The 24,949-nt window shown below is 47.7% G+C and overlaps 1 protein-coding gene across 1 annotated transcript; it reads left to right on the top strand.

Moving 5' to 3' along the window:
• The first annotated feature begins 6,668 nt into the window (after positions 1–6,668).
• Positions 6,669–21,755, top strand: MTNR1B (melatonin receptor 1B). Its single transcript, XM_006053939.3, has 2 exons — positions 6,669–6,891; positions 20,306–21,755. Exons 1-2 carry the CDS (start codon positions 6,669–6,671, stop codon positions 21,211–21,213), a joined length of 1,131 nt encoding a protein of 376 aa, XP_006054001.1. The 3' UTR covers positions 21,214–21,755.
• The last annotated feature ends 3,194 nt before the right edge of the window (positions 21,756–24,949 follow it).

The raw sequence follows: 24,949 nt of genomic DNA, 5'->3' as shown, positions 1-24,949 counted from the left end.
GTAAACTATAAAATTTTTTCCAATAAATAAAAAATTAAACAATTTAAATTGTATATATAAATTATATGTGTGTGTGTGTGTGTGTGTGCATGTTAGTTGCTCAGTCATGTCTGATTCTTTGTGATCTCATGGACTGTAACCTGCCAGGCTCCTCTGTCCATGGGATTTTCCAGGCAAGAATAATGGAATGGGTAGCCTTTCCCTCCTCCAGGGGATCTTCCCAACCCAGGGATTGAACTCAGGTCTCCCATATTGCACGCAAATTCTTTACCATCTGAGCCACCAGGGAAGCCCAAATAACCCACTAAATAACTCATTCCCCACACTAAATAACGCATTCCAGACAGGGTAGAATCATAGAGAAACACTGATGTGGAGTTCACTGGACTCCGAGGCAAGGGTCAGCCCCTTCTGCTTGAACATTGAGCTGTTAATTTGATTCAAATCTGAAATAACCAGGACAATAAGTCTCATGCGGATGTTTCCCCTGAGGGAAAGAAAAAGTCAGAGAAGGTAAAGATCACGCAACCAGCCAGCAGCGGAGAGGATTCACCTTCTGGTGGCCCTGGCCCAGCTGGGTCTCCGGGTCACTGTGCTGGTCTCAGTGCCGCGGGCCAGTGCTGGGTAACAGGAGGAAGACTATCCAGATGTGAGTTTTCTGTTGCCGTTGTTGTTTTGTCTTGTTTTCACTCTTCTGTTGTAAAATATTCCTCTTTCCTGACTATTCTTCACTTCAGGAAAAGATTAGGGCAGCTTCACAATGCTAAGGTGTGGTATACCCTCTAAGCATCTTTATAAAAACCATCTTTTTCAAAACCCACACAACCTTCTTCTTCCAGGGTTCAACATGCCCAACATTGACAATCTCGCATTTTCTTGAGGTGGTAGGTGTCCAGAGGCTTTATTTTATTTTTAAAGATTTAAAAATTTATTTATTGGGCTTCCCTGGTGGCTCAGAGAAGGCAATGGCAACCCACTCCAGTACTCTTGCCTCGAAAATCCCAGGGATGGGGGAGCCTGGTGGGCTGTCGTCTATGGGGTCGCACAGAGTCGGACACGACTGAAGCGACTTAGCAGCAGGTGGCTCAGTGGTAAAGAACTGGGCTGCCAGTGCAAGAGACTCAGGTTCAAGCCCTGGGTCAGGAAGATCCTCTGAAGAAGGAAACAGCAACCCACTCCAGCATTCTTGCCTGGGAAATCCCTTGGACAGAGGATCCTGACAGGCTACAGTCCATGGGGTCCCAAAAGAGTTGGACACAACTTAGCAACTAAACAACAACAAGCATTTATTTACTTCTGCTCTGCTGGGTCTTCCTTGCTGCATGCAGGCTTTCTCCAGTCGCAGTGAGCAGGGGCTACTCTCTAGACGCAGTGCGTGGGTTTCTCATTGCAGTGGGTTCTCTTGCTGCAGAGCAAGGCTCTAGGGCACGCGGGTCTACAGTGCTGGCTCTGTAGTGGTTGTGGCGCATGGGCTTACTTGCTTCTGGGCATATAGAATCTTCCTGGGCCAGGGATCGAACCTGTGTCCCCTGCATTGGCAGGCGAGTTCTTTACCACTGGACCACCAGAGAAGAACCAGAGGTTTTAACATTCCCTGACGCAAGAGCCAAACTGTCAGAGTTTGGAATCATCCTAGCTCCGAGATCCACTAGACGAATCTCAGTTTCTTCAAAGTACGCAGTAACCGTATCCATCTCATAGAGATGTGAGGATTAAATGAAATGTCTCCTAGCACATAGAAAGCACTCACTATTAGTTGTGGCTGCTACGATTATTTTTTGCACTATCAGTAAATGGGCAAGTGGCTCTTTCAACCATGTTGTAAACTGCTTACCTGAAGAAATTTTGATTATATGCTTTACATATTTTATACTAGGGAAGACTCTGTGGGAGAGGGAGAGGGTGGGAAGATTTGGGAGAATGGCATGGAAACATGTATAATATCATATATGAAACGAGTTGCCAGTCCAGGTTCGATGCACGATACTGGATGCTTGGGGCTGGTGCACTGGGATGACCCAGAGGGATGGTATGGGGAGGGAGGAGGGAGGAGTGTTCAGGATGGGGAACACATATATACCTGTGGTGGATTCATTTTGATATATGGCAAAACCAATACAATATTGTAAAGTTAAAAAATAAAATAAAAAAGAATTGAATTTTGTCAGACAGCTGGTTACAGACTCATCTTGGCCATTCATCAGCCACAAACCTTGGTGTATTATTTGTCTCTGAGAGTCTGTTCCTTTCTTTTCCAGCTGGACCAGTTGCACCTGCCTCCCAGGCCTCACAGAGCTGATGAAAGAAATACGAGATGGCCTGGGTAAAAGAGATTTGGAAAGGCCTCAAGTATTATCCATAGTGTAAAGTATTATTGTTGGGGTGTGGGAAGATGACCTTCTGTGAGCACACTTCTATCTGCATTTGGACTTGGGGGCTGGTGTAAAGAATGCCAGTTCCACTCGCTTTTGGAACCCTAGGATCCTCCACAGGTATTCAAAATGTCGATTTACCTTTCAAAGAAATCAGCCAAGAACGTTGGACTCTTTCCTCTGTGTCTCTCCCTTCCCATTGCCGGGGTTTGAGTTTCCCTCACTGTGGGCAGCCTCTATCAGTCTCAGCTCTTAGGGAAGAACCTCTTCTGTTAAAAGCCCTTGGCCTGGGGCAGCAGTCCCCATGGGTCCTCACTTGGTCGTCAATGCAGTGACCGCTCTCCAGGCAGGCATCCTCTCTGCAAGGGAAGGGAAGTCTGCAAAAGCGGGGCGGGATGCAGATGTCTGCACACCCCTCAGCAGAGTCCACGAGGCCCAGCATCAAGTCCAGAGTCGAGATGACTGTAAAGCTCAGTCCCTGCCACTTCTCTTGCCCAGTATCTCAGCCTGAGCTTACTTCTTCTAGAATGTCTTCTCCATTCTTTGAATGTGATACTCTCTGAAATCCCCATCACCTTGGATGTCATAACTCCAGCCTCCCCGTCATCATAACTTTCCCCCTAGGTTTGCTTTAGTTTGCCTTGTTGATAGTAGGGTGGATTCTGTTTCGCTTGAAGATGTATGAATCACCCAAAGTGCATCGTTTACATTAGAGCTTGCTCTCGGTATTATACGTTCCACGGGTTTGAACAAATGTAATGACATGTACCCACCATTATCCCACACAGAGCAGACTCGCTGCCCTAAAAGTCCTCTGTACTCTGCCTAGTCATCTCTTTCTCCCCTAACCCCTGGCAACCACTGCTGTTTTTACTGTCTCCATAGTTTTGCCTTTTCTAGAATATAATATACTTGGAATCATATATAGCCTTATCAGATTTGCTTCTTTCATCTAGTAATATGCATTTAAGTTTCTTCCATGTCTTTTCATGACTTAATACTTCATTTCTCTTTAGTGCTAAACAGTATTTCATTGTATGAATGTACCAAACTTTACCCATTTACCTATTGAAGGACATCTTGGTAGTTTCCGACTTTTGAAAATTATTAGTAAAAGTTTCTATAAACATCCATGTTCAAATTTTTGTGTGGAGATAAGTTTTCAACTTTGGAGAAATACTAAGGAGTGCAACTGATGGATCATGTGGTAAGAATGTTTTTAGTTTTGTAAGAAATAGCCAAACTGTCTTTCAAAGTGGCTATAACATTTTTCTGACCTTTTAAGGCATGGTCTGAGCAGTTTTGCCAGGAGACAGCATGACCTTCTTAGGTTGCAAGCTCCCCCATCGGGAAGATCCCTAGAGGAGGGCATGGCACCCCACTCTAGTATTCTTGCCTGGAGAATCCCATGGACAGAGGAGCCTGGTGGGCTACAGTCCAGAGGACTGCAAAGAGTAGGACATGACTGAAGCAATTTTGCACGCATGCATGCACCCCAATTCTTAATGTCCAAAGGTCTTGAGATATCCGTTGTGGATATCTGCATGATCCCAGTCCAGGGAAACCCTGGGCAAATACCGTGTGTTTCATACACAATCAACCAATTGTGTGTTATTAGTGTTTCTGAGCTGGAGCGACATATGTTACACTGAACTGACTAATTGCTCTGGGGGCCACTGACAGTCAGAGAAATGCTACTTTTTGTTTGTTACATGTGCACTTGCAAGAACAGGGAAAGCATGGCTGTCCTTTCTATGAAAATGTCCTTGGGGACTTCCTGGCGGTCCAGTGGCTAAGACTGCAACTCCCAATGCAGGGAGTTCCCTTGGTCAGGAAACAGATCCCGCATGCTGCAACTTAAAGAGCTTGCATGCTGCAACTTAAAGAGTTTGCATACTGCAATGAAGATCAAAGATCCCGTGTGTTGAAACTAACACCTGGAACACCCAAATAAGCAATTAAAAAAAAAGAGACAACTTAGTTTATTTCATGCCCCTGGACACTCTTGCCATCCAGCTGTGTCTTCCCCTCATCCCTGCCACTCACTGCTCCTCATTTATTGGGGATTCACACCAAAATCATGGGTTTCCTTTTCTCACATCACCATAATACTCAGCCTGTAACTTGACCTTCTCAGTTTCAACAAGCTTCCTCCAGCAACCCACCCCCATCATCACTCTCAGAGCCCTCACATCGATAGAATCCACAATTCTCAGAAACCTCAGTGTCAAGGAAGTCACTTTCCCAATATCACAAACTATTTTTTTTCAAATTCACCACTGCAACTCGTTAAATCCAAACCCTCCCATCCCTGACTCCCACCTCTTTCCGATGACTACCAGCCTCCTTTCTTTTTTCATCCTCTCCCATTTAAGGTCTTCCTGGGGTCCATCTTCCCACCATGCCCCCCAACTTCCTTCTGTGAGCTGCTCCTCACTGGCAAATCGACATTCTGGGTGAGCTTCACTCTGCCTTCTTTTCATCCACCCCAAGCAGCTCCCAGTTGCTGCTACAGAGCCGCCAACAAGGCTGACGAGCTTCATTTTGAGCCGTCATCTTAAGCTGCACTGGGACGTTTCCGTCTCCTGACACACCTGCTGCGTTTTCTTAAAGTTCCTGTTTTCTGCAATGACATTTCAGGCCTCCTGTCTTGTCTCCCACACTCTTTCCCCCTGAATCCCAGCTAATGAGGCAGCCCGGAGCTCCCTGAGAAGACGGCAGCCAGAGGGGAACTTCCCCATCTCATGCTGATTTAGAAACAGATCCAAATTTGCACTGGCTTATGCTTCATTTCCCCTGTAGGGGGGAAAGCCTCTCTCTCCTAACAATAATCTGCCTTCCTTGGGCTCAGATGCGCTCACTTCTCAAGGCATTTATTGCTTTAACTATCATCTTCTCCTGCAACATCACACCGTTAGAGTCCCTCTCTCCATTCTTTGGTTTCTGTTTTTTGTGTGTGTGTGCAGAGTGGGAGAGTAAAATGTACATTAATAACACATATACCAATAATATCCCAGAAATTTATTCCATGATCTGTTCCAGTCAATCTTCACCTCGCATTGGGCAACCATTGTTCTGATAACTATCACCATAGATGAATTTCCCTGTTTTTGGACATCATACAATTGGAATCACAAAGAATGTATGCTTTTATATCTTGCTTCTTTTGCTCGACATAATACTGTTGAGATTAACCCATGTTGTTGTGTATCAGTAACTTTTACTGACGAGTCATATTGACAATTAACAATTGTTTATCCATTTCTCTCTTGAGGGACCTTTGGGCTGTCTGGGCTACTATAACGAACCCTGCTCTGGACAATTTTTGCACAAATCTTTTTGTGGACATACGTTTCATCTTCATTTCATTGCTGGTCAAAAAATGGAATATGTTTAATTGTATAAGAAACTACGAAACAGCAGTAACTGTACCATTTTTCATTCTCATCAAAGCAGGTATTTTACTTTTTTGCCAAATAGATTATCAGTCATTTTGATTCTAGTGATGCAAAAAGTGGGTAAGACAGTACTTGGCATAAAATTACCCTGGAGAGGGATGAGCAATTGTTATTATAAGATAAAGTGCTCAAACACTTTAAATAAAGGGCATCTGCGTTTCTTCTTTCCTATAACCATACTGCACTCCTCTTTTTGTTCTAATCCCTTCAAAAAACACCTTATAATAACCCCCACTATTGACCATACATCTCTTTAAGTATTATTATGTTTAAAAAGATGTTATAAGTATTGTCGCGGTTTTATAAAGAGGACAGGGCTGAGGCATCGCCAATACTTCTCAGGTAAACAGCAAATAAACGGCACAGGGTCTTCTTTCTCCTGCAGCTGTCTGCCTGATCTCTCTTCAGCGCCTGGAGTTATGTATTCGCTTTAGAGGGGCAGTGCCCTTCTGACAGCCAATCAGCAGGTCCTGACGAGCAGCACCTTTTCCAGTCTGAAAATCTGGGTGTTCCTGGACACCCAGCTTCTTGGGCGGTGCGCTCAGGCGCTGAGGCCGGAACCGGGCCAGCCACGTGCTGGGCTCCGGGCGGCGCGCCGTCGCACCTGCTCCTGAGCGAGCCAAGCAGAGACGCTCTTCTTTCAGCAGCGCCTGCACCCCAAATGCTCCTCTCAGTCCTACGTTTTTCTCCGCCCCCTGCCCACGCTTAATTAATCATCTAGTCCAGGTGCCTCCGCACTGGCCTCCTCGCTGGTGCGCGGGGCTGGGCAGGGAAAGGGGCGCCCTGCCTGCGGAGAGACGGGGTGCGCCGTGGCTGGCGCGGCGCCGGAGCGTCCGGGATGCCGGAGAACGGCTCCTTCGCCAACTGCTGCGAGGCGGGCGGCCGGGCAGAGAGCCCCCGCTGGACTGGCGCGGGCGGCGCGCGGCCCTCCGGGGCGCCCCGGCCTCCCTGGGTGGCGCCCGCGCTGTCCGCGGTGCTCGTCGTCACCACCGCCGTGGACATCGTGGGCAACCTGCTGGTCATCCTCTCGGTGCTCGGCAACCGCAAGCTCCGGAACGCAGGTGAGCGCCCAGCCCGCCGCCGAGTCGGCCGCTCCCGGGGGCCGGGTCTCTGGTCTGACCCTGACCGCGCAGTCAGCCGCCTGGTCTGTCTTCCGCTCCCCGCGCCGCCTGCCCTTCTCTCAAGTCCCCAGGTTTGGTCTTGAACTCAAAATTAGGTTGAATTTGCTGCCTTTCCCCGACGTGTGGCTCTTGCAAACGCATCGGGAAGCGCTTGGCGCATCAGTGCCGGCGTGCATCGGGTAAAGTTTTTCTCGAGCACTTCTTGGCAGAGCAGGGAGCTGTGAAAATAGGAGCGTCTGAAAGTCAAAGCTCGCTAAGGCGCTCCAATTTTTGCGGATTTGGATGGTGCCCCTCCGTGGCCACAGGAATCTCATTTTCAACACCTCCCTCCCCTGCCAAGCACTGTGGTTCACGCAGCACGTGCTTAGAAATTATTTACTGAGACAATGAGTAAATTAGTGGAAACGCTTTAGAGAGTTTTGGTCCGATATTTAGCTCCTCATCTTGGTTCCAAACAAGAGTGCAAAGGCAGCCGTCGACAGCATCTACTTGGTCAGAACTGCATTGTTTTCAAATAACCCCCGTCTTTAATGAAGACAGGGAATTCGTAGGACTAAACGAAGATTAAAATAATAATTTGGCAAAATAGTGTTGCAATCCTGACTATTTCTCCCTTTCAATACACTCATTTCAACTTTCTCATATGTAGGTGTGCTAGGGAACAAAACCAGAGGGAGGGAGTCTGAACTCTGACCCCGAGGTCATCGGAGCATGCTGACCATTCTAGCTTTCGGAGAAGCTCAGTGACCCGTTTGTCCATTTGTCCTTTCCCTGTTTGGGCCTAGGGGCAACTCAAATGTTAGAGTGAATTAAAATGAAAAGATAGCAGAAAACCAATCAGATAACTTAATCATGCTTTTCTAAGGAGGCAGACCATTCAGAAAGGCTATTTCTAGTACATTGTTATAAACACTTTATGTGACCCAGTGACTCCCAAGGTTTTTTATCTAAAGCACAAACAAAAATGTGAGCTTCTATCTGTAATATTGGAAACCACATTTGAAGTAATTGTATGGTGACAGATGATAACTAGATTTATAGGGATCATTTTGAAATGCATAGTAGTATTGAATCCCTGTGCTGTGCACTAGGAACTAACACAACATAGGTTAGTTATACTGCAAAAACAAACAGAAAAAAAGACCAGATTTGTAGAGCCAGAGGCAAGAGTTGAGGGCCAAGGAAACTGAATTAAGGCAATCTAAAGGCACAGATGACCACTTCTAAAATAAATAAGTACTCAGGATGCAGTGTACAGCATGGTAAATGTAACACTGCTGTATGTCATATGAAAATTGTTGAGAGTAAATCCTAAGAGTTCTCATCACAAGGAAATTTTTTTTCAGTTTCTTTTTGCATCTATTTGAGATGATGGATCTTCACTAAACCTATTGTGGTAATCTTTTCATGGTGTATGTAAATCAAATCATCTTGCTTTGCTCCTTAAATATACAGTGCTGGGTCTCAATTACATCTCAGTTAAACTGGAAGGAAAGGAAAAGTTAAACTTTCTAACTCAGTCATTTCAGTAGTGTGACTTTTATTATCTGCAATAACTTTTTCAAGATATTGTTGTGTTCTTGGACTAGAGGCTTATCTATTAGGAAAGAGCAGGTTAAAATCATTTTGATCATATTGTCTTTTGTAGCAGCCACAAGGATTCATTTCCTGCCCGGGGAAGCAGGGCTTCTCTCCCAGATTAACCAGGTGTTTAGAGGAGCCTTTGTGGGCTTCCTCCCTTGGGTGGGGTGGCTGGGGCAGGGTGCTGTTTCCTTTGCCTGAAGGAGGCAAGCTTCTTCTCCCCTCCTCCATCCACAGGCGGGCTGGCCTCTTCCTCTCTCCTAGCGAGTTCACAGAGACCTTATTGATTTGAGAGTATGGCTGGGGTGGGTAATGAGCGTGTTAAAACACTGGCACCCGCAGTGTTCATCCTTCCCGTGTCTTGGCGAGTCTGCTACAGCCCAGCACCAGGAAAAAGAATGTAATAGCACATCTGTGCGTGAAAGTGACAGTAGCTCAGTCGTGTCCGACGCTTTGCGACCCCACAGACTACACAGCCCATGGAATTCTCCAGGCCAGAATACTGGAGTGGGTAGCCGTTCCCCTCAGGGCATCTTCCTGTTTCTGACATTTTCCTGCCCCAGTCACGCAACTTAACCAGTTTTTATTTGACCCTTGGCTTTATTGATGATGGTCATGAAAAATCATTTGGCAGACTGCGATTTCACAAGATGCCCGAACACCGACAGCACTTTGAATAGTTAGCACCCCTTCTACTATTCATCGGCTTCCCTGGTACCTCAGCTGGTAAAGAATTCACCTGCAATGTGGGAGACCCGGGTTTGATCCCTGGCTTGGGAACATCCCCTGGGGAAGGGAATGGCCACCCATTCCAGTATTCTTGCCTGCAGAATTCCATACACAGAGAAGCCTGGCAGGTTAGAGTCCATGGGATCACAAAGAGTCAGACGTCACGCACACACACTAAGAGTCAGACGTCATGCACACACACACATATATAATTTATATATACAATTTAAAAGAGTCGACACTACTGAGAGACTTTGACTACTATTCGTCAGTTTTTCCTCTTACTGAAGAGTTTGGAGTTACTTTAAGAAACATCTTGGACCTTTCTGTAATTGAGTCTAGTTCTTTAATTCATCCGTCTTAAGAAAATGGGGCTGTCATAATGAGAACATGTATATTTACAATAACTCAGGCACACAGCACACATTAAAGTTACAGCCGCATTCTTAGCAGGTGTCATTATCCTCTACTTGACTATTATAAACTCAGTTTCTCTGTCTGGCAGATTCTTATTGTTAATAACAGGGATGTTCCATAGCAGTGTAGATGGTTAGATTGACTGTCCTTTTGTGGGCACAGGGGACTCCCCTGTCTGCAACTTCTATGCTCATGCCTTGGGCTAACTTTCTCAGAGATGGCCCTAGAGCATGGCAGACAGGGAACGAAGGAGGGTGGGAGGCAGATGCAGAGCACTGCGCCACTTAGACGGTAAGACCAGGAGTGTGTTTCACTCCCTGCCGCGTTTCTGGAGCCTTACTTGTTGCGTGGCACGGATGGTGTCTCCGCTTCCCCGTGCGTGCTCCCTGGGGACCCTCCCGACCCCAGGCTCTCCTGGAGCATCTGGGGACTTCTCCCTGTGCCCACCCCTGTTGTCCGTCCCCTGTCCAGGCCACGCCAACAACCACCCCTGTATTTTCTCTTTTCCTCTCCTGCTTTTACAGAGCCTTCCTCCATCACGTTCCTTCTCTCTCACTGTATTTTCAATTTCTCTTTCCCTTTAGCCCCTCTACCCAACCCCACACACTGGGGATCCTTTGATTAAAAGAAAAAGTAATCTTTCCTTGGTCTTATGTATCCTTCTAACTTCCTGACTCCTTTCTCCTTTTCAGCAGACGTCTGACTAATGGTTTATATCCATTAATCACTCATTGCTCCCCATTTCCCCCGAGCCCCCTAGGTCTGCCCTCCTGGAAGATGCCTTGTGCTGTGTGCCACTGGGGGCTGCTCCCTCCCGGGACCTTCCATTCCCTCGGCTCACCTGATGCTAGTTCTTAAACCTCCTTCCTCTCTTCATCTTTGAGACACCCGATCCCTGAGAGTCATCACTGGTCCCTTTGTTCCCCAAGTCCTCCTGATTTTGGTCTCATAGTATCTCTACATGCCCCAATTCACACTCTTATCGTCCCCTAAACAAGCCATGTCCCTGGTCCCCAGACGGCTTTCCCCGCCCCTCCACCCTCCCTGTCACCATGGCCAGACGCACCCCTGCGTCCAGGGACCACTTCCTGCATCTACAGAATGGGGTCCAGCCCCAGCGCCCTGGCACAAGCCTGTGGGGCTGGCGGGACTCCCCAGGGTCACAGCCCCAGCTCTCTGCTCCCGCTTATGGAGACAGGAGCTGCTGCCACCCGCTCCCGGCCTGTGTTCTCTGATGCTCTCTCTCCATCTCGGGAAGCTCCTCTGCCTCTTTTTGGCTAGAGAATATCTCCCTCAAATCCCTTACTACCCTGGTGGTAAATGCTTAAAACCCTGAGCTCGGGTTTGATCCCTGTTCAGGGAAGATCCCATATGCTGTAAGGCTCAGGCAAAAAATGGAGGCTCCTTTAGGCTCTACGAATTGCACACCAGCTGCAGACCTCAAGGGCTTCCCTGGTCGCTCAGTTGGTAAAGAATCTGCCTGTAATGCAGGAGACCCAGGTTCGATTCCTGGGTCGGGAAGATCGCTGGAGAAGGGAGAGGCTATCCATTCCAGTATTCTTGAGCTTCCCTGGTGGCTCAGCTGGTAAAGAATCCACCTGCAATGCGGGAGACCTGGGTTTGATCCTTCGGTTGGGAAGATGCCCTGGACAAGGAAAAGGGTACCCACTCCACGATTCTGGCCTGGAGAATTCCATGGACTGTAGTCCCTGGGGTCGAAAAGAGTAGGACACAACTGAGCCACTTTCACTTTCTTTTTGCAGACATCAAAATCAAATTTGACTAGGAAAAGAAGTAGCCAACATAGAGGTAGACTGTCTTCTCCCAAGACACTAGCTCAACCCCCTTCCTCAGCCCTCCTGCTGGTTGTTGGCTTTATAGTTAATATCATAAAAGGTGCGGTTATTGTCTCCCCCCACGACCCCGCCCAGTCCACACAGCACTTCCCTTGCAGCACCGCTCTGAGTTTTTTCTCTCCCCACAGGACTGTGAAATCATTGAGAGCAGAGACTTTTATTCCATTTCTGAAACTTAATCTAGGTCTGCTGGAACAAATTGAAATAGACAAAATATCAAGAAAGCAGTGAGACAGAAGGTATTAATTTTGCTTCATGAGGTGAGGTATACTCAGCACCACTCACGCCATCAGTACGAATCTCAGGGAACTGAACTGCCATGAGCACTAAAAGCCCAAAGTATATCTCATTCTTGTCCTCAAAAGCTAACTGGCACCTTCTCTAGAGTGTACTGACCCCTGTTGTTCCTGTGTGGCCAGCCGGCTCCCTAAAATTGTGCCCCAGTGACTCCTTAGAGAGTTTGTTTTTTAAATTTTTATTGGTGTATGTTGTTGCTCAGTCACTAAGGTGTGTCCGGCTCTTTGTGACCCCACGGACTGCAACACTCCAGGCTTCTCTGTCCTTCCTTATCTCCCACAGTGTGCTCAAACCCATGTCCATTGTGTTGGTGATGCCTTCCAACCATCTCATCCTCTGTCGTTCCCTTCTCCTCCCGCCTTCAATCTTTCCCAGCATCAGGGTCTTCTCCAAAGTCGGGTCTTCCCCAAAGTCAGCTCTTCACATCACGTGGCCGAAGTATTGGAGTTTCAGCTTCAGCATCAGTCCTTCCAATGAATATTCAGGACTGATTTCTTTTGGAATGGACTGGTTTGATCTCCTTGCAGTCCAGGGACTCTCAAGAGTCTTCTCCAACTATTTGAGTATAGTTAATTTACAACGTTGTGTTAGTTTCAGGGGGAGAGCAAAGTGAGTCAGTTATACATATACATGCATTCACTCTTTTTGAGATCCTTTCCCATCTATGCTATTACAGAGTACTGAGTAGAGTCTCCTGTGCTCTACAGCAGGTTCTTACCAGTTATCTGTTTTATATATAGTAATGTGTATGTGCCTTCTGCCCATTCTGGCTTGAGGCTACTCACTGTAAACCACCTATAAAATGGAGCCTCCTGTTGTTACCCTGCACCATCCAGACTGTCAGCCACACACAGAAAAGAGCTGAGAGAAACGTGTCCTTACTGTAATGCAGAGATAATCTCCATCAGCTAGTGGAAGGCACCACGGCATCCATGGTTCCTGGCCCACCAGGTGATGATCAGGAGCCACTGCCTGACAATGGATTCTTGTTCTGCAGGTGGATTAAGAGGCTGTTGGGGAGGTGTTGTTAGTGAGTGGAGGTATGGCCATACCTAGGGCATTCCTGTGATTTCTAAGGAAGAAGGATGTGGAATATCTCATGTTGGGATTACCCAGAAAGACATGGAGCACTTGCTGAACACCCAGGTCCTTGTCTGGAATCCACTCTGTCACTTGGACGCCCAGCAGTGTGCAGAGTATGCATCATCTCTCACCCAGAACCACTGGCTGCGCTGCAGACTTCCTGGGGCGGATTTCAGCCTGGCCCTGTTGGCATCCCCAGTTAGCTTAGAGCAGATCCTGAATTGAGGAGGTAAATGGTGATTTATTTACATGTCACAGGCTGACCCTGAGCTACAGCTTCTGAAGGGCCTGGAGGAAATGTTACTGGGCCCACAGTCCCCGCCCTCCAGGCGTTACCAGGTAAGCGGCCCCCCTCAGCCAGGCTTTATCCAGCATCAAGCACTCCTGGAGATGCCCCTTGGTGGCAAGCATCTAAGCTGCTGGAGCCTTCAGGCTTTGGAGGGCTCATCATCAGCTGAAAACCAAACTGCGTTGCATTAGACTCCTCTGATGTTGCCTGAGCCTTCCAACGTCACATTTTAGCTCTAAGTATTTTCTTTACTGAGCAAAAATAGAAGCATTTTAAATCTCTTGATTATGTCTTTTAGCCAAATAGCCATAAAGCTCATAATCCTTGTTAATTGCCCCCTTGGAGTCCTCAGTATCCCTGAGTGTGAACATTTTCATGTTTGACTGCCTTTTTTTCCTCCCCACAAAGTTCAGAGTCTGTATTTAGCATGATATGCTGCAAAACTCAGAAGATCCTGATGCCCCATTAAGTCTTACAGTTTAAGATACTGATGGCTGAAAGAGGAAAACTTAGGGTGTTAAGTCCCAGTTCTGAGGGAGTTTACACTTCAGGAGCAGTGTCCTAACTTCACCTTTCTCATCCTATAGGAATTCTCACATCTTATCTCCCAGGGAGCCTAGTCCAACATTATGAGCCTCTTTCTGTTCTTTGTAATAATAATATCAAGTTGTCATAATTTTATGTAATTATAATAATATAAGACTGATATAATGCAGGTGATAATAATATAAAAATCCCAATAATAGGTAATAGCTAAGGTTGTTATACATAGGCTTAGCAGATGCAAACTATTATATATAGAATGAATAAACAACAAGGCCTTCCTGTGTAACACAGAGAACTATGTTCAATATCGTACGATTAAACCATAATGAAAAGGAATATAAGAAAAGTAAGTGTATACATGTATAACTGAATCACTTTGCTGTACAGCAGAAATCAACACAACGTTGTAAATCAGCATGTCATTGTAAATTGAAAAAAAAGACTACTATGTGCTTATTATGTGTCAGGTAGAATCCTCTCTCATTTAAAAGAGAGAAAAACAAAAAATCTTACACAGTCTCTCTATCAAAGGATAGCCCTTTCCAAGCACCAGTTCATTTCCCTCCTTCTCTTGAAGGCAAAGCAGATTAGAAGGGTGGTCTCCAGTGCAGAAGTGTGTCCTCCAGCACTCACCGGGCTCGCCCTTGCTCACATCCCTGCTGGTCTCCTAGCTGGCAGCTGAGAGGGCACTTTCTCACTCTTGTGATGACCAAAAACTCTATACCCTTAATCCCTTTGACATTTCTTTTTCCTTATTTCCTCTTGTTTCTCTTCTTGTTTTTTTTGTTTTTTTTTTTTTTTTTCCCTCCCCTCTTTCTCTGTTCACATATTCTGGGTGCTAATGTCTTGATCTGTAAAATGGAATCAGCTGATCCATCATAAAATCAGCCTTAAGGGATTCCTGTGAAAAACAATTGAGTCAGTTAGTGTGAATGCATATTATAAACATTAAGGTGCTATACCAATTGTTTTCTTGTTGTTATGTGTGTTAGTGGCTCAGTCACATCCAACTCTTTGTGACCCCATGGACTATACCCCACCAGACTCCTCTGTCCCTGGGATTCTCCAGGCAAGAATACTGGAGTGGGTTGCCATGCCCTTCTCCAGGGGATCTTCCCGACTCAGGGGTTGAACCCGGGTCTCCTACATTGTAGGCAGATTCCTTACCATCCGAGCCACCAGGGAAGCCTTCTTGTTATAACTAAGTCTATTAAAGTAATAAAATGCTTCCATAAGAGTTTCCAAGCAATGCTTTGATGGTTATGGTATAAGATTTTGTGGTAAGCATCTTATAGAGCTTCCCAGGTGGCCGAGTGGTAAAGAATCCACCTGCCAAGCAGGAGACGCAGGTTTGATCCTGATCCCTGGGTTAGGAAGATCCCCTGAAGAAGGAAATGGCAACCCACTCCAGTATGCTTGCCTGGAGAAGTCCATGGACAGAGGAGGCTGGTGGGCTACAGTTCATGGGGTCACAAAGAGTCAGATACGACTGTGCCACTGAGCACAGCAAAGCTTATTGCATTTTAGTACTTATTTAAGTTGATGCTTGTGCTCATAAATATATTCTTTTAAGTGGTTAAAATATCTCCATCTTATTTTTGCATACGCTATTTGCTTGCTAAGTGTAAGTTAAAATTATGTTAGATTTCAATTGAGCCCTTGTATGATTTACCCACACGATCCAGGGTTTTCATAAATATTGTGATTTTGGAAGAAAACAATGTCCACCCTCAAAGAATTTGGAGATTAATTAGGAACTCTGTTTGTTGTTCAGTCTCTAAGTTGTGTCTGACTCTTTTTTCTACCCCATGGACTTGTAGCCTGCCAGGCTCCTCTGTCCATGGGATTTTCCCAGGCAAGAATACTAGAGTGGGTTGCCATGCCCTCTTTGAGGGAATCTTCCCAGCCCAGGGATCGAACCTGGGTGTCCTGCACTGGTAGGCAGATTCTGTAATACTGAGCCACCAGGGAAGCCCAATTAGGAGCTTACGTTAATATGAAAGGACATTGTTTTAGTATTTGCGAAGAAGTCACATTTTAAATAAATTACCTATTCAGTTATTTCAAATGCCTATCCCTGAATATAACTAATAAGAATACCTCACATTTGTTTGAAGATCATTATTATTTCTTAAATCCTTTCCCATGCAAGATCCCATTTGAGGTAAATAGCCATCCTGGGATGGAGGCAGGCCCGTAAGAAGGGCCTTTGTGATTTGTGGCTGATCCCTTGGCTGGTCGTGCTTGACCAGCCTCATCCCCACCCCACTGCCCACTGCCCTCAGCCCCAGGATGACTCGACTCTTGCCCAGTGTTCTCACCCCCTCATGCTGGACTCCCACCCAGCTCTCCCTACACGAAAAGGCAGTTTCTGTGTCTCTTTCCCCAACAGCACTGTGGGCATCCCAGTGGCAGGGGCATGTCTTTCAGCCATCACTGTGCCCTACCCAAGCATGATAGGTGCTCAGTGGACACAGCACATATTTTTGAGTAAGTGGAAGATGGAGGAAGACCTCAAGGCATGGGAAGTTTAACCTTGTTGGAAAGGATTACAGAGATGATAGTGTTAACTTCCCTATCATAACACTCACAACATCTCACTAAAAACTGTATTTCATTAATTTACGTGGCTCCACTGGGTCTTAGTTGCAGCACGCCTGATCTCCTTGTCTTCATTGAGGTATGTGGATTCATTAGTTGCTGCATGCAGGATTTTTTTATTTACAGCATGCAAGACCTAGTTCCCTGACCAGGGTCAAACCTGGCCACTCTGCATGGTGACCACTAGATCACCTTCACATCTCACTTTCATTTCATTGTCCCCTGTATGAGACCATGAGGTTTGTAAGAGTCTCAAGCATCGTTCTTGCTTACCACACTACCCTCAGCCCCAGCATAGTCAGAGCATCCGGCTGAGCCACCAGAGAAGCCCACAGTCAAAGCCAGTACCCAGTAAATACTCAGCAGTATTTGTTGAGCAAATGAGTCCATGACTATCTATTTCTGCATTGCTACTTTTAGCTCAAAGAGCAGAGACAATTTAAAACCAATACATTCTTCTTAGAAAATAGAATGGGCACAGGAAAGAGGGATGCAGAATTCTGATGAAGACCAGATAGCTCAACATCTGCTGGCTCTCTTCCAGATTAACACATCCCCACTGAGGACTAGATTTCCTGAAAAAGGGAAAGTAGGCCAAGAGGGAGGGGACCGTGGTGGCTGTGTATGTGGAGGGATGTGCTTTGTGTATGAATACTGGGAGGAGTTCCACCCATATTAATACAAAACCCTGTTGTGAAGGTCTGTCTCCACTAACATGCCCTGTCTGATGGAGGCCGATGGAAATAAGTAACGCCAAGGCTTGTGAGATAAATGCTCGTTAGAGGCCTGTGCCTGGGTGATGGGCAGCAAGCACTGTGTGTCCTGCTCAGTTTCTCATCTGTCTGTAGAAAATGGGACTGGAGAACTCAGCCTCCCCTTGACTCTCATCTAAACAGGGCCTGGCTTCTTAGGGATGGGAAACACGGCAAGAATTTTATTCCTCTAATTTGGAATAGTCTGGAGACGATAGGACGTCTGGGCAGATGGATCTGCAGCAGGAACTGGTTGATTTCAGCCTTTTAGGAACGGCCGGAGTAATGGGGAAGTTATTGAATCACTTTCCACGTGGAGCTGAATATGTTCTACCCACTGTTTACAAGCTCTTTGCCGCCTCTGGGGCGTTATTCTGGGCTGGGACACGTTAACATCGCAGAGCTTGACTTGCTTCCTGAGAAACAGCCGGCTGAGCCGCACCTGCTCCCAGCCGCTCGTGCCTTTGTCCTGTGCTTGCAAGGGCAGGAAGCTCCTTTGTCACCCCGCCAGGAGGCTGTGGGCCCTGCGGAGGCCAGCATCCCCACGTTGGCAAGAAGGGATTTTTGTCACAGAAATAGCCATGCCACGTTGTCTGAAGAGGAGCAAAGAGGGCTCCAAAAATAAAGAACAGAACTGACAAAGCAATCATCACAGAGAAAAGAAGTTCAGGGACTTGGTCAAGTTAAACAGTGACAGCACTGAGATTGCCCCAGGTCACTTCAACTTCCAGCACCCACTTCCAAGTGTCAAAATGTCAAAACAGTTAATTTCTTTTTTTTTTTTTTTTGAGGAGTCTCTATACTGTGTTCCACAATGGCGGCATCAGTTTACATTCCCACCTACAGTGTTTTAAGGTTCTGTTCCCTTTTCGCTACATCCTCACCAACATTTGTTATTTGTGTTCTTTTTGGTCATAGCCATTCTGATCAGTGTCAGGTGATATCTTACTGTGGTTTTGATCTGCATTTCTCTGATGATTAGTGATGCTGAGCATCTTTTCGTAAGCCTGTTGGCTTCCTTGAAAAAACATCTATTTAGGTCTTTCGCTCATTTTTTGATCAGGTTATTTGGTTTTTTTGATATTGAGTTTATGAGCTATTTGCATTTTGGATATTAACCCCTTATCGGACATACCATTTGCAAATATTTTCTCACGTTCAATAGACTGTCCATATGATCCATCAATTCCACTGCTGGTTATATGTCTGAAAGAAAAAGAAAATACTAATTCAAAAAGATACCTATGCACCCCAGTGTTCATAGCAGCATTATTTACAATTATCAAGGTATGGAGGCAATCAACAGATGACTGGATAAAGAAGATGTGGTGTATACACATACACGATGGGATATTACTCAGCCATAACAATGAGTGAAGTTTTGCCACGTGCAACCACTTGGATGGAACTGGATGCCATTCTACTTGGTAGAATAAGTCAGACAGAGAATGAGCACTGCGTGTTTCCATTTCTATGTGGAATCTAAAAATAGAACAAATCGTGACTATAACAAAAAAGAAGCAGGGTCACAGATACAGAGACAAACTCGTGGTTATCCGTGGGGTGAGGGTGTGGGGGAGGGGCAGCATAGCAATAAGGGATTCAGAGAGAAAAATACTAGGTGCAAATTAAACTGTAAGAATTGCACAGGGAATACAGACAATACTGTATAATAACCTTAAATGGAGTATAATCTATAAAAATACTGAATCACTATGTTGTACGCCTGAAACTAATACAATATTGTAAATCAACTGTAATGATTCCTGAGTCATCTGACAACAAATTTGAAAGAGGTAATCCCTCACTCTCTGAGACCAAGTAAGGTCTAAGTAGTAGAGTCAGAAGGGCTTCTCAAGTGGTGCTAGATGTTAAGAACCTGCCTGCCAGTGCAGGAGACATAAGAGACACTGGTTCAATCCCTGAGTCAGGAAGATCCCCTGGGGGAGGGCATGGCAACCCATTCCAGAATTCTTGCCTGGAGAATCCCATGGACAAAGGAGCCTGGTGGGATACAGTCCATGGGGTCACACAGAGTCATACATGACTGAGGCGACTTAGCATGCATATATGCACAGTGGAATCAGAAACTGAAATCTACCAGTGGAAACAGAGAACAAGACTGAGAATTAAATGAAAAAGCAGGAGATTCCCCCACATCCCAAGCAGGTCCTGAGATGTGCATTTCTTGCCTGTAGTACCAGCGTGAAATAATTTGAGGGGGATTTTCTCCCATTAACTAAGCAGATTCCCGAGACAGTAGAATAGGAAGGAATCTCACGGTTTACCGTAAGACAGGGTTGTCCTCCACCATCCAACCTGTATTTGAAAGTCGCAAGAGACAGGGAAGCTCACTGCTTGGAAAGCACTTCCAAATGTCCAAATGAGCTCCTTTCTATTCAGTTACACCCTGTTTCCTTCAGACCCTTCTCTGGTGGCTCAGATGGTAAAGAGTCTGCCTGCAATGCAGGAGACCTGGGTGTGATTCCTGGGTCAGGAAAATCCCCTGGAGCCGGGCTTGGCAACCCACTCCAGTATCCCTTGCCTGGAGAATTCCATGGAGGAGGAGTCTGGAGGGCTACTAGTCCGTGGGGTCACAGAGAGTCGGACACAACTGAGTGACTAACACTTTTCCCTCAGATCCTAACTTAGCTCTGGACTCAGGAACAGTTGGGTCCTGAGAACTCCCAGGGAACTAACAAATGTCTTTTCAGTCATTTCTGAGTGAGGTGACCTCAAGCATCTGAGGCTAAAACAGGCATTTTAAGAAGCCTGCTTGTGGGTCTTCCAGCTTCCCCAGGAGTCTTCTCTGAGGTGGGGTGACAATGTGTATCTGGACACGGAGGACTTTCTCTACCTTGTAGGTCTGTTTGTAGCTACAGGTGTAGAATCTGCTTTACCTGAGGGTCTGACTTGGGGGCACTCCCAACTGAGTGGCTCTGAGCCCCCTTTTCCCAAACCCCCTTGGGATCAGACCTGGCTTTTCTGATTGCTGTGCCTTTTGGGTCCTTTCCATCAGCCAGGTGCTTTGGACCCCTGAGGTGGTCACTTCAGCCTCTGCAGGGGCCCCCCAGATGCACGGTGACAGTGGCACATCGGTGTCCTGGGAGAGTCCCTCCTGGGAGGGACAGAGGCTAGAATATTCTAGAGGATGAAGATCACACGGTCTCGGCCTGACTCTCTCTGCCCGTTTCTTGCTCCAGGTAACCTGTTCTTGGTGAGTCTGGCGTTCGCTGACCTGGCCGTAGCCTTGTACCCCTACCCGCTGACCCTTGTGGCCATCTTCCACGACGGCTGGGCCCTGGGGGAGGTGCACTGCAAGGCCAGCGCCTTCGTGATGGGTCTGAGCGTGGTCGGCTCCGTCTTCAACATCACAGCCATCGCCGTCGACCGCTACTGCTACGTCTGCCGCAGCGTGACCTACCACCGCCTCTGCCGCCGCCGGCACGCCGCCCTCTACGTCGGCCTCGTCTGGCTGCTCACCCTGCTGGTCCTGCTGCCCAACTTCTTTGTGGGATCCCTGGAGTACGACCCGCGCGTCTACTCGTGCACCTTCGCGCAGACGGCCAGCGCCGGATACACGGCGGCCGTGGTGCTCGTGCACTTCCTGCTGCCCGTGGCTGTTGTGTGTTTCTGCTACCTGCACATCTGGGTGCTGGTGCTGCGCGCCCGCAGGAAGGTCAAGGCGGAGAGCAAGCCACGCCCATGGTCCGGTCGCGTGCGGAGCTTTCTGAGCATGTTCGTGGTCTTTGTGATCTTCGCCATCTGCTGGGCGCCGCTGAACTGCATTGGCCTCGCTGTGGCCATTGACCCCGAAGAAGTGGCTCCCCGGGTGCCAGAGGGGCTGTTCGTCTCTAGCTACTTCCTGGCCTATTTCAACAGCTGCCTGAACGCCATCGTCTATGGGCTCCTGAACCAGAACTTCCGCAGGGAATACAAGAGGATCATCTCTGCCCTCTGGAACCCACGGCGCTGCCTGCAGAACTCTTCCAAGGGCAGCCAGGCTGAGGGCCCGGGCAGCCAGCCTACCCCCGCTGATAGCGCCCGGGCCCCTGTGCAGGCAGATAATCTCCCACCTGATGCCCAGCCGGGCAATGCACTCAGGAAATGATGGGAGAGAATCCACTCCTCGGGGGAGGTCAGCCGCCCGGGCTGTGCCAGCCAGTCAGAGGACAGTGCACAGCTAGGGTTCCTTCACCCTGTGGACGAGAAGCCCCTCAGCACGCTGGGGTCAGGCAGTCAGGACCCCTGCAGGTCCTGGAGGCCGCGTCCCAGTGAGCACATCCGGCATAGCCCGCCCACAGTCCGGGTGCGCCAGGGCCTGGTCCCGCACGGGCGAGGAAGGAGCAGAAGGCACAGGGGCCTGGGGTGCAAGAGGCAGCCTCCTCCCCACTGCTGCCCTCCTGGTTGGGCTTCCTGCTGCTTTCGCCCCTTCCCCTGAGGGGATGCAGGAGTCCAGGGCTCCTCTGTGAGTGAGGCTGGAAGGAGAAGCTCTGCAGGGCAGGACGAGGGGTGCTCTGCAGGTGCCGCTCCGAGGACAGCATCCTGCACCCCAACCCTGCCAGGATCTTCCCTACACACATGTGTGCACACATGTGCAAACCCACACACACCATATCACACACACACATCCTTGTATACACTGTGCACACCACTCACATCACACTACAGACACATTACACACACACCCCCCATATACACTGTACACCCCACTCACACCACACTACAGACATACTACACACACACACAGAGCCCTATATACACTGTATACACCACTCACAGCACACTACAGACATACACACACACACACACACACACACCCTATATACACTGTGCACACCACTCACACCACACACAGACATACTACAGACACGCAGAGCCCTATATACACTGTATATACCACTCACTTCAAACAACAGATATACCACATGCACAGCCCTATATAAACTGTATACACCACTCATACAACACTATAGACACACTACACACCACATCACACAGACACCCCTATATACACTGTACACCCCACTCACATCACACTACAGACATACCACACACACACATCCTATATACACTGTACACACCACTCACACCATACTACAGACATACTACACACACACCACATCAGATACACACACACCCTGTATATGCTGTGCACACCACTCACATCACACTACAGACATACCACACACACACACACACAGCCCTATATACACTGTATACACCACTCACACCACACTACAGACATATTGCACATGCACACACACCCCTATATACACGGTATACACCACTCACACCACACTACAGACATTGCACACACACACCCCCCTATATACATGGTATACACCACTCACACCACACTACAGACATACTACTCACACACCACATCAGATACACACACACCCTTGTATATGCTGTGCACACCACTCACATCACACTACAGACATACCACACACAACCCTATATACACTGTATACACCACTCACAGCACACTACAGACATATTGCACACACACACACACCCCTATATACATGGTATACACCACTCACACCACACTACAGACATACTACACACACACCACATCAGATACACACACACCCTTGTATATGCTGTGCACACCACTCACATCACACTACAGACATACCACACACACACACAACCCTATATACACTGTATACACCACTCACACCACACTACAGACATATTGCACATGCACACACACCCCTATATACACAGTATACACCACTCACACCACACTATAGGCATACTGCACACACACACACACACACACACACACACACACACACCCCCCTCAGGCATCTGGAGTAGAGCCTGCCCAGCTTCCTTTCCTGGTCCCACCCTGTTCAAGCTGTGTGACTTGCTTGTGTGATTGGCAGACCCCCACCCTCTGTTTTCCTCAGTTGCTCCCCTTTAAACGGAGACCGTGCCACCGCCTGCCCCCTCAGGGCTGTGTGAGGAGTTGCTGCGATGGCACGGCCTGAGAGTGAGGGCATGGCTGGCACTCGTCATCATTCCCTTGTCATTATTCTACCTACAGAGCGTGAAGGGTGACCGGGAAGGAGAGAAGCAGGGACCCGAGAAGACGGGGGTGGACGGAAGGGGACAGGAAGGTGTGTGTGGCAGTGGGGCCACCTCTGCCCCAGGGCCTTCCTCAGCCTGTGTATTCTCAGGGTTTTTCCCCCAAAACTTAGTTGCATTGGAATTTTATTACTGAACATTGGGTAATCATATTTAAACATTTGACATTTCTAACGTTTAGGGAGCTTTAGTCGTCACTGTCGCTGCTAGAGGGCTTCTCAGGTGGTGCTGGTGGTAAAGAACCGGCTGCCAACGCAGGAGACACAGGAGGCGTGGGTTTGATCCCTGGGTCGGAAAGATCTGTTGGAGGAGGGCATGGCAACCCACTCCAGGATTCTTGTCTGGAGAATCCCGTGGACAGAGGAGCCTGGCTACAGTCCATGGGGTCACAAAGAGTCGGACACGACTGAGCAACTGACACACTGTGCCCAGTCACTGGGTCACCTGGAAGCTTGGGGGCTCCAAGTGCTGGGTACGTGTTATCTTATTTAATTGTTAAAACTCCTTGAAAAGGTATTACCCATGCTTGTACAAAGAAACTTAAAGAAGGTGTGGAGCCTGGGGCTCTTGTTTGTTTGTTTGTGTGTGTGTGTGTGTGTGTGTGTGTGTGTGTGTGTTTGACCTGGGATGTTGTCAAACAGGAGATTTTGACTGTGCAGATCTTGGGAAGCGTTCTGGGAATCTGGTTCTGACCCTGGTGGTCTTTAACCAGACTGCTCAGAAAGTAGATGTTCCAGGTTTAGTGACTGAAAGGTTGGGATTCAACTGCCCAGTGTGGAGAGTCCCGCCGAGGGAGGCCTCCCAGTCCAGACCCCAGACAGAGAAACACAGGAATTCTAAGGCCTCTCCCGGGGCTGCAGCCACTTTTCCCAGCTCTGGGCAGAGCCTGTGCTGAACCAGGCCTGGCCTGTGCTTGCCTTCTGCTCCTCTTGCCTCCTGCCCCCAGGCACCAACTGCAGGGGTTGGCTAGCCACTCCTGACGTGAAGACAATGGGGTGTTCCCCACCTTCTCCTCTTATCCTGTACCTTTTTGCTCTGGGTTGAGTGTGACACAGCTCTGGCTCAGGAAATGCAGTTGAAGGAATAAAAGCTCGCTTCAGTTCGCTGGGCCCGCAGATGTCACCTGGCTTGCCAGGGTTCATTGCTAACAGTCCACTAACTGGGACCTTTTTTTTTCCCCACAGGTTTTGGTGATGATCCAGGAGCTGAGAGAATGGAGGGATATGGGAAAAACCCAGGGCATCAGGCATGTACATACTCATGTGGGATGGCTTCTCACTGTGGACTCTGATTTTAAATAAAGATCATTATGATTTTGCTGCAATAGTGTGGGAACTTTGTTCACCCTCTACCTTTTTGATGCTGGACAACCTGGTCCAAGATACCACTTTGATACCTTCGTTCCTATCTGTGTTAGTTTGCTGGGGCTGGCATGAGAAGGTACCGCGGAGCAGGTGTCTTAATACCAAGGAAACCCTGGACCTACCTTCAAAATGTTTGAGGCTAGTGTTGAACAGAATCTAAGGAAAGATGCAAGACTAGACTTGGGTAACTAGAAGTTCGACTGAGGCAAGACCACTCCCACGCCCACCACCCCCACACCTGCGCGTGTGTGCTAGAAGCCTGACAGAGCAGGTGGGCCCTTTTCTGAGCATCAGTGGTTTTTATCTCTAGCATGCCAGAAAATAAAAACATATGAGACACTCAAAAAGGAAAGGAGATTCAACCCCTGGACAAGAACAGAGTCA

The sequence above is a fragment of the Bubalus bubalis genome, chromosome 5, assembly GCF_019923935.1.
Source record: "Bubalus bubalis isolate 160015118507 breed Murrah chromosome 5, NDDB_SH_1, whole genome shotgun sequence".
Classification (NCBI taxonomy): Eukaryota; Metazoa; Chordata; class Mammalia; order Artiodactyla; family Bovidae; genus Bubalus; species Bubalus bubalis.
The sequence above is the reverse complement of the archived record's forward strand: the minus strand, read 5'-3'. Positions and strand labels throughout refer to the sequence as shown.